This window comes from Gymnodraco acuticeps, unplaced genomic scaffold, assembly GCF_902827175.1.
Source record: "Gymnodraco acuticeps unplaced genomic scaffold, fGymAcu1.1, whole genome shotgun sequence".
Classification (NCBI taxonomy): Eukaryota; Metazoa; Chordata; class Actinopteri; order Perciformes; family Bathydraconidae; genus Gymnodraco; species Gymnodraco acuticeps.
In genome coordinates this window covers 345,391-358,204 of record NW_022991896.1, presented here as the reverse complement: position 1 = coordinate 358,204, position 12,814 = coordinate 345,391, and the positions used below count along the sequence as shown (strand labels likewise).

General features: G+C 41.0%; 2 protein-coding genes across 2 annotated transcripts; one reads left to right on the top strand and one right to left on the bottom strand.

The window, feature by feature from the left end:
• Positions 1-1,732: 1,732 nt before the first annotated feature.
• On the bottom strand, positions 1,733-7,812 carry LOC117535556 (IgA receptor-like). Its single transcript, XM_034200070.1, has 3 exons — positions 7,707-7,812; positions 7,481-7,580; positions 1,733-3,788 (listed from the first exon to the last, which is right to left on the bottom strand). Exon 3 carries the CDS (start codon positions 3,773-3,775, stop codon positions 2,165-2,167), a length of 1,611 nt encoding a protein of 536 aa, XP_034055961.1. The 5' UTR covers positions 3,776-3,788; positions 7,481-7,580; positions 7,707-7,812; the 3' UTR covers positions 1,733-2,164.
• Positions 7,813-8,471: 659 nt separating this feature from the next.
• On the top strand, positions 8,472-10,523 carry LOC117535570 (complement C1q-like protein 2). Its single transcript, XM_034200087.1, has 7 exons — positions 8,472-8,558; positions 8,771-8,833; positions 9,000-9,041; positions 9,177-9,218; positions 9,623-9,685; positions 9,864-9,992; positions 10,173-10,523. Exons 2-7 carry the CDS (start codon positions 8,785-8,787, stop codon positions 10,454-10,456), a joined length of 609 nt encoding a protein of 202 aa, XP_034055978.1. The 5' UTR covers positions 8,472-8,558; positions 8,771-8,784; the 3' UTR covers positions 10,457-10,523.
• Positions 10,524-12,814: the final 2,291 nt, after the last annotated feature.

Genomic DNA, 12,814 nt, shown 5'->3' with positions numbered 1-12,814 from the left:
TTATCTTTTTTGAGAGAGTTCTTATTTAATTGTATTTATTTGGGTCTACAACAGATGATACAAATGTTTGTGTCAGTAAATGTGTACTAACAGAGGCGGGGGTGTTTGTGGAAATAACGGGGACAGAGCTGCTGTCAGACGATCAGCTGTGCAGCGTCATCACAAACGGACGTCGCTTCACGTGACGCTCCGGAGGAAAGGACGATTTCCCTGGCTGCTTCTCAGGTCGATTAAATGGATTCCTTGCGTCGTTTCCCTGCGTTTAGTCCCTCCCACCAGGGAAGCATGGAGGGACGCAAGGAAACCACGAGAAGCAGGGAAATTAGTTTTAAGAGCAATGGGACGTCCTTTCCTCCGGAGCGTCACGTGAAGCGACGTCCGTTTGTGATGACGCTGCACAGCTGATCGTCTGACAGCAGCTCTGTTCCCGTTATTTCCACAAACACCCCCGCCTCTGTTAGTGCACATTTACTGACATAAACATGTGTATCATCTGTTGTAGACCCCAATAAATAAAATAAAATAAGAAGTCATTCTCAAAAAAGATAAACGCCATTCTTCAAATGTAAAAACGAACAATAGTTTGATTAATATTGATTCGAGTGCACAATAGAAATAAAATAATAGAGAGAAGAAAAAAAAAAATGTAATCTATCAAAACCCAGTTAGATTAACATTCATTGGATTGCACACTTTGTTTGTTTGGATATGTAGCACATTAACATTTCAATAGCACTTAATGACTGACTGAATGGAAATGACAATAAATGAAAATGTGAAACGAAAAAAGCGATCATGAAAATGTTTCCAAAAAATGAATAAAACGATTTTTGACCACTTTGTTGTTCAGATATATCACATATTTGTAACTAAATGATACATGAATTGAAACAAAACACGGTATAAACTGAGGAGTGACTCCCGTGAGGTTCATGTATTTTCTTCACTCTGCTCTCATGTCAAGAAGCATCAGATCAGTGGATGCACTGCCTCGTCCAATCAGTGAGCGATACACAGTAAGGGGGCGGGGTGAGTATCTGAGGATTTCATCGGAGGATGGTCTGGTGGTTCCTCGGTTATCGCTCCTCCATGATCGCTCCTCGATCCTCGGTCCTCCGGCAGAAATAAGAGCCATGGGACGGTACTCAAGATGGCGCAGGCAAATCAACTTCCGGTGAGACAGAGGACCGAGGAGCGAGGAAATGAAAATAGTCGACCTGAGAAGCAGCCCCTGCTTCTCGTGGTTTCCTTGCGTCCCTCCATGCTTCCCTGGTGGGAGGGACTAGTCACAGGGAAACGACGCAATGAGGGACACAAGGAATCCATTTAACTGAAGTGAGAAGGGCCCCAGTCTCCTGACCAACTTCCTCAATGTTCTCCTGAGTCTTCAACAGACTCTTCCTGTTTCTGTATCATTACAAGACATGTTCTGTATATATGAGACCTGAAAAACAGTATAATAGGGGACCTTTAAATAACATTAAAATGTAAACCCTGAGCTTTGAACACTTTAACAGCTCATATTAAATCAACACATTTAAAAAAAAACAAAAAAAAAAACAATGTAATTGAACCCCAAAATAAAAGAACAATCTGCACAAACATCTTCTATTGTTGTTATATTTATTAAATTCAAAGTTGTTTAAATCACAAATAGAACCGGTACTTTAGTAACCAACATACAGTAATTAATATATACTGTATACGTTTACACAGTGAGGCACACACAGAATACATTTAATTAACATTTTATTTGAAAATCAAGTCTAAATACAACTAAAAAACACTAAATATGAAAAGTGGAAGAGAGGGTGATGTAGGAAGGAAGAGGTGAGGGAAATGGAGGAGAGAGTTTGGAGTGAAGGGAGGCGAAGTATTGAGGAAGGAGGTAAAGGATGGAGTCAGGAGAGAGATGGTGAGGGAGCAGGAAGTAGGTACAGTTAAAGGGGGAGGGACTTCAAGTGAGTTTTTTTACATCCATTATACAGATTGTGGGAAAACCTGAGCTCCAGGAGAAAACCCTGAGTATGAAAATGGGAAGGCAGGAGGGGGTGAGGCAGGAGGAAGGAGGTGAGAGAAAGGGAGGAGGGAGAGAGGAGAGGAAAAGACAGCTACTGACGTCCAGCCTCCTCCTTCTCCTCCTTCTCCCCCTTTGCTTTCTTTCTCATCTCCTCTCTTCCATCTTGTGCAGCATTTTCTGCAAAACGACGTCCCTTTCCTCAGTCGCCCTCCTGCGAGCGAAGAATCCTCTGCTCTTATTCTTCCTGTGAAGACACAGGTCCTCCAGAAGTGTCTTCTCTTCCCCCATCTTCTTCTCTTTGGTCTCCCAGCTCAGTCGCGTCTGAGCGAGGTTGTCCCTCTCCTCCTTCGCCTCCTTCAGTTGAGTCTCCATCAGATGAACCGTGGTCTCCCAGCTCTGGTGTTTCTGGCTCAGGTCTTTGGAGCACTTCTCCTTCTGCTCCTTCATCTCCTTCTCAAGCTGATGGACTCTTGTCTCCCAGCTCCCGTTGTTCTCATCCTCTGCCTGATGTAACTGAGCCTGAATGTCTTTGAATTCAGTCGCCTGGCTCTGAAGTGTCTGAGCCAGGTCTTCCTTCTCCTGAGTGACCTCTTTTATTTCGGTCTCCATCGAACTGGCCTTGGTCTCCCAGCTCTGGTGTCGTTTGGAGAACTCTTCCTGCTGCACCTCCATGTCCTTCTCAAACTGCTTCACCAGCAAGACATTCAGTGTGACGTCCAACTCCAAGCTGCGGTTCTCCTCAGCCAGCTTCTTCTTGGATTCCTCCACCTGTTTCAATGTCGTCTCCATCTCTCTCCTCTCGCCCTCCAGCTGATGTTTCTCACTCTCCCAGCTCAGCTGTTCCTCGGCCAGGTCTTTGGAGAACTTTTCCTCCTTCTCTCTCATCTGGTCTTTCAGCTGTTTGACATCCGTCTCCCAGCTTGTGTTCTTCTTTGCCAGATCCTCGTTCTCCTTCTCCACCTGTTTTAGTTTGGCCTCCATCGGTTGTTGGTCTTCAGAGTTCTTTTCTCCCTGCTTTTCCAACTGGAGCACCAGCTTCTGGACTTCCTTCTCCAAGGTGTGGATTCTAAAGGTCTGCTGACTGTTGTGCTTCATCACCCCTTTCACTTTCCATTCCATCTTTCGTTTTTCCGTCTCCAAGGTGTGGTTTCTAGCGGCCTGGTAGTTTTTCTCGTCCACTACATACTTCATGCCTTGTTTTCCATTCTCCCAGCTCTGTTGTTTCTCAGCCAGGTCCTTGGTGGACTTCTCCTGGCTCTGAAGGAGTTCTTCCTCTCTTCTTTTCAGCAGGTTTATGGTCACCAGGTTCTCGTCCAGCTGCTGCTTGTGTCGAGCCTCTTTAGCTTCCATCTCCTCCTCCAGAGCGCCGTATCTTTCCTCCAGAGCGCCGTATCTTTCCTCACAGACTGTCAAACACTCAAAGAGTTCATCTCCTCTCATCACGAGCAGTTTGACGGTCTCTGCGTCAAACTGCAGCAGACTTTCATCGTTCTGGCTGTGGGATGTCTCCTTGCTGCTCTGGTCTGACTGTGTTCTATCCATGGCGCTGTCTGTGGACTTGTGTTGTGCGTAGGAATAGAAATCTACGTGTGTACGTAATACGTGTTTTGTCGGGAAAACTGTGAAGTTAGTTTGCTCTGACTGAATACGTGTACCACTCACCGCTCTGAACTGAAGAACTGAAGAATGCCTGCACTTCAGAGCTCTCGCAATCTCAACTTGAAGGCCATCTGTGATGTCATGTGATGAGGTCATCGCGTACTCTCATCTGTGAATATGTCATTCCATTAAGGTCACATGTGATTCCGTTAAGGTCACATGTGATTCCATTAAGGTCACATGTCATTCCATTAAGGTCACATGTGATTCCGTTAAGGTCACATGTGATTCCGTTAAGGTCACATGTGATTTCGTAGTCAAATGTAATTAATTTGTCCCACTTTATGACTTTATAGGCAGAATAAATGTTGTGCTTTAAGGTCTTTACAGTTACACAATGCAAACATTTAATTTGTTTTAATTGTTCCTGATGTTGTTTTGAGTCAAAGTCACATGCTTCTTTGTAAGCACACATGTCTTTTCTGTCTTTATTAACATAAAATATATAATTATTTATTATAAGTGCATTATTTGTGTGTTTGTTTCTACTTAGACACACTTAAAAAAATACTGACATTATATACAGATCAGTTGATTTTAATTGATTTTTGCACTATTTCACTAAATATAATCGTGTTTGAAGCATTAAATATAAATCTCACTATGTGTTTTACATCGTTGTGGTACACCAGGCGTCTGAAGGATGATGCTCCAATATTAAAGCTATTTGGTTTGATATATCAAACGTATTGAATTAGTCATATTTAAAATAACAGTTTGTAAATGTTTTGTACATATTGGGTACCAATTATAAATAACTGCTACTGGTTGGTAGAGTGGAAGAAGTACAGGGACTTAGGGGGTAGTACATTTGTTATTAAGAGGTAACTAGAAATAAAACACACCCTTAATACGATTCAAATGACTGGTATAGTTTATATTGAATCATTACAGGGTATAGACAGAGGACAGCAAGCCTTATAGGTCCTTTTGCAATAGAGCGGTGCAGGGATGACGTCTGTTTGTTAGCAAACTTGGATGTTAGCATGTTAGCATCGCAATGGCTCCCTCAAATAAAAGTCAATGGGATTTTTCAAATTGGCTTTTGCACTATTCCAGAAAATCAGATCTGTGGCAAACAAATGTTGATGATACTTACACGTTTTGTCCAGCACTTTAGAAACAGGGCTGAAACAGAGGGGATCATGGGATGCTGCAATGATCTGTTTGGTATTTGGAGCCAAACAGATACCAAATAGTGTGCTGCTGCTGGCAACACCACACACACTCAGAAGTCCTGTCCGCACAGAAACAGCTGTTGCTTCTACACAGCCAAACTGGAAGGGCAACTGCAAACAACGGATCTGCGTTAAAATGTTTCGGACACTCTTGGGGCTCTAAATATTAAACTGTATAGGTTTTATTAACCAACCTGATCATCCATGTGTGATATGATCAGTGTGCCGACACATGCATATCCCAGCAGAAGCAGCAGGCTCACACACAGTCTCTGAGTGTGTGTGAACGCGTTGGGGCAGGGGCAGCTGTACAAAGATATCCAGATGTGGTAATCGGCCAAATAGTCTGATAGCTTGAGACTCAGCGTCTGCAAGGGGGGGAGATATTAATATTTGTTTTTTGTATCTGAGTGTATGTGTATGAGGACTATGTACCTCATAAAAGCCTATTCCACGAGTGCATTTTACCAGAATCCTCTCCACCCGCCCGTCACTTTGGTTCACAGCCAACCAGCACTGAGCCACAAAGAGCCACGCACGTCCCTTCAGCTGCCCTCTGCATTAAGAAACACGCAGATCCCCAACACTTTACCCGGAGAACGACATATGACTGATCCTGTGTTACCGTTTTATCCCAAAGGCCGTTTGTCCCCCTACCATTTTATCCCAAAGGCCATAAGACTGATGAACCCCTGAGCTCTGTGCCTTCACAACTTCATACCATCTGTTCGCATCTCACATGTTTATCTATTATTACAATAAGCAGTATTTAAATTACAGCATTTCATTTTACATTCTAGTGAACCCTGAAATGTTGAGTACCCCAAAGTGTTATGATAGTAATGTATAGTAGGGGTCCCAAGTACATAGAAACTGCCGGATGCTAACTTGCATATGTTGGGCACTTTGCACAATTAGCATAAATGGAGTTAATTAAGATGAATGGCATTATAGCATATGTAAACAAAAGTAAAACAATGATGTGGCCGATTTGGAGTGGTTTTGGGGGGATTTTCAGGATCAATGATGGCAGTTTTAACCAGAAAGTGGCCATATGTGTACTCTCTCTGAGCTGATTTTGACTACCATGAGTAATGGTGCCACCATTGGATGTACAGAGCACAAGATGGAAATGATTACCTCTACTGTGGGCAATTCTTTTTCAAATAAATAGGCAATCTGTCCAATACAAATACATTTCTAACTTTAGGGTACATTTCCGGGTTAACAACAGGACTCTATACGCTGACAACTAGACTATTTAGCTCATCTTATTATATTTTACTTGTATTTATTGAACTACTCCTGCATTATTTGCAACTTAGTCTATTTTATTTGTATTGTTTTATGCCTTATATCTATTTATATTGCATTGTATAAGCTAGTACCACTACATGTTTTTAAAGCTCGGTTGGATGCTACAAAATCAGATGCTGTTGGTACCTGTACTTGTGGTTAAATATGTAAATTGTAATCCCTGTACATTTTGCTGTATGATGTCCTTTTGTTGTTCTGTTGTTTATGTCTTCTTGTGGAACTTACTGCTGCAGGTCTCCCTTGAAAAAGAGATCATTGATCTCAATGGGATTTTACCTGGATACATAAAGGTTTTGAATTGAATTGAATTGTTGATGGAGCCAGGGAATGCCTCCATGAAAAATGAAGAATCCAACAAAAAGTGAAAATTCTTGAATGATTTTTTAAAAAACTCTCACAAAACATGCAGTACAATCCAACTCTCATTTATCCAGTCGTATATATTTCACAAACACGCCTGCAAAAATGTCAGAAGTGTTCATGCAGAACGGTCTAAAATAGTGAGGAGAAATTGCAAGTGTTTGTGAAGCAGTTACAGGATAAATTAAATTGTGCAAGAGTTTGTAAACAGTTTTAGTGTTGTGACATACTGCCGTAATTCACCCACAGGAAATAAGTCGAGAATTTTCTCATTTTTTTCGATTCTACCTTCACCGAGAAAAACTAATTTGTATTTCTGAAATGAAGGAAACAGGGGGTAAAGCAAGGGATATCCAAACTATGGCCCGGGGGCCAAATGCGGCCCGCGGACCGTTTTGAATCGGCCCTCAGCTAATTAAAAAAGTATAAAGAAATATGGCCAACAAATGAAACTTCTGCCTGTCTTGTATTGCACTTCTTAAATATACATGTTCAAATATATAACACAGTATTCGTGTGTAAATAAGAACCATTTTCAAATAAATTCAGTCAATTAAAGTTGAAAAGATTTTCTGACAAATCTAAGTTGATAAGAAAAAAGCCAAATAACAAATGTACATAACGACCTTGAAATAGACCCTTCATATTTCCTCTTATTAAAAGCAATCTGAAGCTTCTGTTTTAGGGAATGAGCTGCTAACAAAATAAAGTAAACCCTCTGGAGAGCTGTGAGCTGTTGTGTTTCTTAAAGCATTTTCAAGTATCAAGAATAATTTACCTACATTTGATAGATGTTTCCAACTTATAACTGAACCTATGAGGCGATATACCTCTTCTCTCCTCTGAGTGGCCCAGCCCTTCGTATAATCTTCTGTATGTGGCCCTCTGTGAAACAGCTTTGGACACCCCTGGGGTAAAGGATGTGTGTGGTGATGTCACTCTTTACCTCGGACACGTCCAGGTGTTTGATGCTCCAGCTCGGGGAGGGTCCAGAGTTGTCGTGCCATATGTGCACCCCCCACACAGGGCCCAGGCTGTCGGCTGCACTGTGGGGTCAGAGACAGACCGCCTTTATACATGAGCAAAACCAGTTCAAAGCAGCTCAATAAGGATGTGAGATTGATGTAAAACGCAGCTGTGTATTCACTTTATGTGGAGTTTTGGGATTTCACCTGATGATAAAGGTGTCTTGAGAGTTCCTCCTGAACAGAGTGCATCCTGGGACATGTAGTTCTCTTGTTTGTGAGAAACCATCTTCCCCTATGAGCACCATGTACACCTGTTAAACACATAGAGGTTTCCTTTAAATATCGGATGATTTTGGGTAGCTTAGTTTAATACAAGTCGAGGAAAACAAGGTCTAATCACAAAAAAAGAGCGATATAGAAAAATCAGGAATAATACACTTTTTTTAAAGGAACAGAATTCAAGTTGTTTCCCCTTTACTATCAGTAAGATGTCCAGGGACGTTTGGATGTATATCACATTTGTTATCAAAGCCATCTGCTGGATTCTCATGGCCTTGCCAGTGACCTGTTTAACGTAGATATAAAGACGGGAACAGAGTGAGACGTGTCACACTTCTCTGTCTGAACAGCGATATTTCAGAATGAGGAGAGCTGCAGTTTTTCTGGCGTTGCTGCTCTGTCTGCTCTGGACGGGGCTCAGGGTGAGGATGGAGGGGGGACAGGGAAGAAAGAGGGGGAGTTTGATATCCAAGGAGTGAAAGCAGCCCTCGATCAGAGCAGCAGTCAGACCCAGATGAGCACTGACGTCTGGGCTGAGCTCCAGAGAGCGAATGCAGGTAAGTTACAGAAACATCATAAAAAGGGAAATGTTGTAACTATTAAGATACAAAGACATGTTTTTGTGTAAAATACAAAAGTGTTAAAGAGAGGTGAAAAGAGAAAATCTGATGAACATACTGATAAGATATCACGTGTGGTTGTTTGTCAGATAATGAGCTGCTTTTTGCATTGCAGATCTCCTGGCTCGAGTCACAGCAAGTGAGAATAAGAGCACAGGTAGGAGTACAAAGTAATCAAAGACAACATTGAGAAGATTTGTTGTGTTTTCATAAAAACTGAACATTTTTCCCATATTTAAAAAGCGGTCGAGCAAACATTTGAAAATGAACATGTTAGTATGGTAGAAACATTCTTGAATGTAAAAATTACAAAAACTGAAGACAAATGTTGACCATCATTTATATTTTACAATGTTTAAACTTGTTCAGCTTTAGAGGCCAGGATGAGCTCCAGTGAAAAGCAGGTGGAGGAGCTCCAGAGAGAGAACGCAGGTAAGAAACAGAAACTATTATTAAAAAATAAACATTGAATGTTTTTGTGTATAACGAAAAAGAGAGAAAAGAGAAGTGAAAGATATATTTCACAGAAACAAATTCTACATATTGATGAGATATATGGAGGTAACAGCTGTTAACCTGCTCTTCCTCTTTGTTGCAGATCTTCTGGCTCGAGTCACAGCAAGGGAGAAGAAGAGCACAGGTAGGAGTACAAAGTAACCAAAGAAGAATACAAAAAATAAAACACAAAAGTGAGAAAAGAGAAAATCAGATGAACATACTGATAAGATATAACGTGCGGTTTTGATCAGATAATGAGCTGCTTTTTGTATTGCAGATCTCCTGGATAGAGCAACAGCAAATGAGAAGAGGAGCACAGGTAGGATCCCCTCCCCTGCCTCATTACCAAGGCCCGGGACCCCCACTGACCCTCAGCATCGACTCTATGCATTACATTACTCCACACAATGCAAACAATATGTTGTTCCTTTCAATACCGTTAGTCCTGCACAGCGCTCCAAATGTTGCACATTGCACACAAAGATACCTCTTATATCTGCACGGGTTTCCACTTGTCATATTTTTTTTTTATTTATACGGGTATATGTACATTTCATGTCAATATTGCTGTATTTTAATGTTATAATATAATATGTTACAAGAAAGATGGAAGAAATGACAAACAAGGTTGTTGTTGTTTTCATAAAAATGTGTGATGTGTAAAAGTGACAAAAACTGAAAATAAATATTGACCATATTTTTTAAACGTTTTCATTTGTTCAGCTCTAGAGGGCAGAATGAGCTCCAGTGAAAAGGAGGTGGAGGAGCTCCAGAGGGAGAACGCAGGTAAGAAACAGATTATGAAGAGTCAAAATGTTTTAAAGAAAGGAACTGGTATCCTGAGGAGAATATTAAATATCAATCTCTGCTGGCTATCAGAATCCAAACCACTCTTTTTTTGTTTTAATAGACAGTTTGTTAATGAGTTCTCATCGCTCTGTGAGCATCCTCCTCTTTCTCACAGACCGTCCTCAGGTGGCGTTCTCAGCCGGTCTCACTGATTCAGGATCAGTCGGACCCTTCAAGACTGATATCACACTGAAGTTCAGTAAAGTCTTCACCAATATCGGCCAGGCCTACAGCCCAACTACAGGTAGGCCTACTACACACACGTTCTTAATGAAAACATATCTTAGTAATCCTACAATGGATCATGGTAGAAAGTAGAACCAAGTCAAGAGCTCCTACATGCTCCTTATTTTAAAAAACATCCTTAAGTCCTGCTGAAGCACCAGAAACAATCTCCCCTCACTCATCTTCTCCTCTGATGCAGGTATCTTCACAGCCCCCGTCAGAGGAGTCTACTACTTCAGGTTCAACATGTGGGAGAGCCGCAGATCAACTTATACCTCTGTTGTATTATATCACAACAACCAGCGAAAGATGAGGCTTTCAGATTACATTGATCGATCTGGCGTGGTCTCTGCGTCTAACGCAATGGTTCTTCAGCTGGAGAAGGGAGATGTTGTCTACATCGTTCTGCCCTCCAACTACGGCGTTCGGGATGATTCGCATAATCGCATCATTTTCAGTGGATTTCTACTCTTTCCTCAGTGAAGCCCACTGTAAAACACCCACTGCATTACGTTTCAACATTACATATTAATAAAAAAGTGTGTTGACTCTATAAATATAATGTTTGTGTTTGCTTGGTTACATGAACAAGACACATAGATACAGTGCCCTGAAGTAAAATGATTGAAACAAAGAAAATGTTGACTTTAAATACATATTTTTCTCCAAAACACATGTGCCACAATTATTGGCACCCCTAGAAAATCCTATGATTAAAATCTAACTGAAGTATATTTCCAGTCATATGTTACATTTTTAGGTTCACCTGTTTGATTACACAGCAAATTTGAAATCTTAAAATTCAACACCCATGTAGTTAATTTTAACACTATGAAAGAGTTTATATAGAAACCACGAGCAAGTATTAAATTAACACTTTCCAAAGTGTTGACAATATAACACTATCACAGTGTTACTAACACTAAGAGTGTAAGATGTGAACACCAACACCGGTAAGAACAACACTAACAGTGTTGGCTGCAGCTTCAATTTTACACTGTCCCTAGTGTGGATTATGCGCCGGTGAAGATGGCCGCATTGTCTTTTGGCACAACGACAGACTACAAAGGAGCAGCAGGGGGTGCTCAACCCAGTCTCACATCTAAACGTGTAATAACTACGTTGGTCCACAACTTGGGACATAGTATTTCTACAAAAACACGTTTTTTTCACCATTCATTCCAATGGCTGGCGTCTATGTCACGTGATCTTCAAATTTCTCCCCGCAGAAAAAAACAAACATGGCCGACCTTCGTTTTATTCTCGGTGGAAAATGCCTATTTTAAGGTTAGTTTGGCCATTAAAATGCGTTTTGATGTCATTTGATGCGAGAAATATGAGTTGTTATTTCAGATTATGTGTGCAGTGGATGTACATGATCTTTAGTTTGTTAGTTATTACGAAGATTACTTCAGGAAATTGTGTCTATACAACGTTTTCATTGTTACCAAGGTGGTTGCTAGGGACGCTGCTATCGATATTATTTCTGTTATGTTGTGTAACTGTTTAATGGTGTTTTTTCCCCTGTGCAAATCTCCAACCCAGTCCCACATCTCACATCACATCGTCATAAACAAATACCGGAAACAGACGTAGGCAAGATCCTCAGCTCGGTGATTGGATGGTTTAGCCGCAATGCACGTTGGGAAATGGTGTTTATGCGATGTGAAATCCGAAAACATTTTAAAAAAATAAAATAATACTTTATTCCGAGTGCTCTTGCTTTTCTCTTTGAAAGTCATCACATAACGGCATTGTAATGCTCTGGGTAGCGATGAGCTTTGGAGGGCAGAGTTTGGTGCAGACTGTCGGAGGAGGTCACTCTCAGCGCGGTGACACTCTTCATGGTGAGGAGGAAGAGTGTAATGCCACGCAGAGATCGAATACACTGTGAAACAAAACACAACGTAACACTGAGTCAGTAGAATCCTTTAAATCATTAAAAAGCTTCTTAATGTGAGCCCACTAGTTTATTCCCAACATGTCTTTTAGTAAATGTTATTCTTCTTCTTTTAGAAATTACTTTTGCGTGTGTTATTCCAATTTAACTTACACAAATCTTGTAAATGTTTGATTTTATGTCATTCATTCAGTCAAACATTGGTAAATAAATAACTTTTTAGCTTCATGACTCTGCCTTGGTTCACAGTTTTATTTTCACTATGGTCAGCACCTCTCCCACACTGTAGTGCATTCCTCCTCTCTTCCTGTTCCCTTTTTAGCCATGTAGAGCACTTGATAACTTGGATTATAATGCCTTTCAATAATTACTTTCATTTGACACCATGATCTCTTGGGGATTTATAAACCTCAAAATCGGGCTTTCATTCAGTATTTACCTTTAAAGTAACATTGTAATTATGTAAAGTGTGATTATCCCCCCTAAAGATGAGGCTCTTTTTTTTCAAGGGAAGCTCCTTTTTTCAAACTAAAGCAGGAGTAGCAGTGAGCTGTTTTCTCAACATTAAATATTGTTTTTCCGTCTCACTTGTTCCCATGTTGCCAGGAGGCTGACATCCACATGTCCTCTGTAGCTGTGTTTGTGCAGCAGCTCCACAACCTCCAGGACGATAACGGAGCGATAGATGTAATACATATAGTACACTAAATACCCAGTCAGCAAACTGACCTGCAAACAGAGAGAGAGTTATATATATAAAATCACCCTCTTCACTCATCAGTGCATATATGGAAATGCTCCCACCTACATCAAGGAACTGCTCACCCCACAAACCTCCACGAGGAACCTACGTTCAGTAAAGGCAAACCTCCTCATCCCACCAAGGACAAAACTGAAGACCATGGGAGACCGAGCCTTCTGCTTCGCTGCTCCGAGACTGT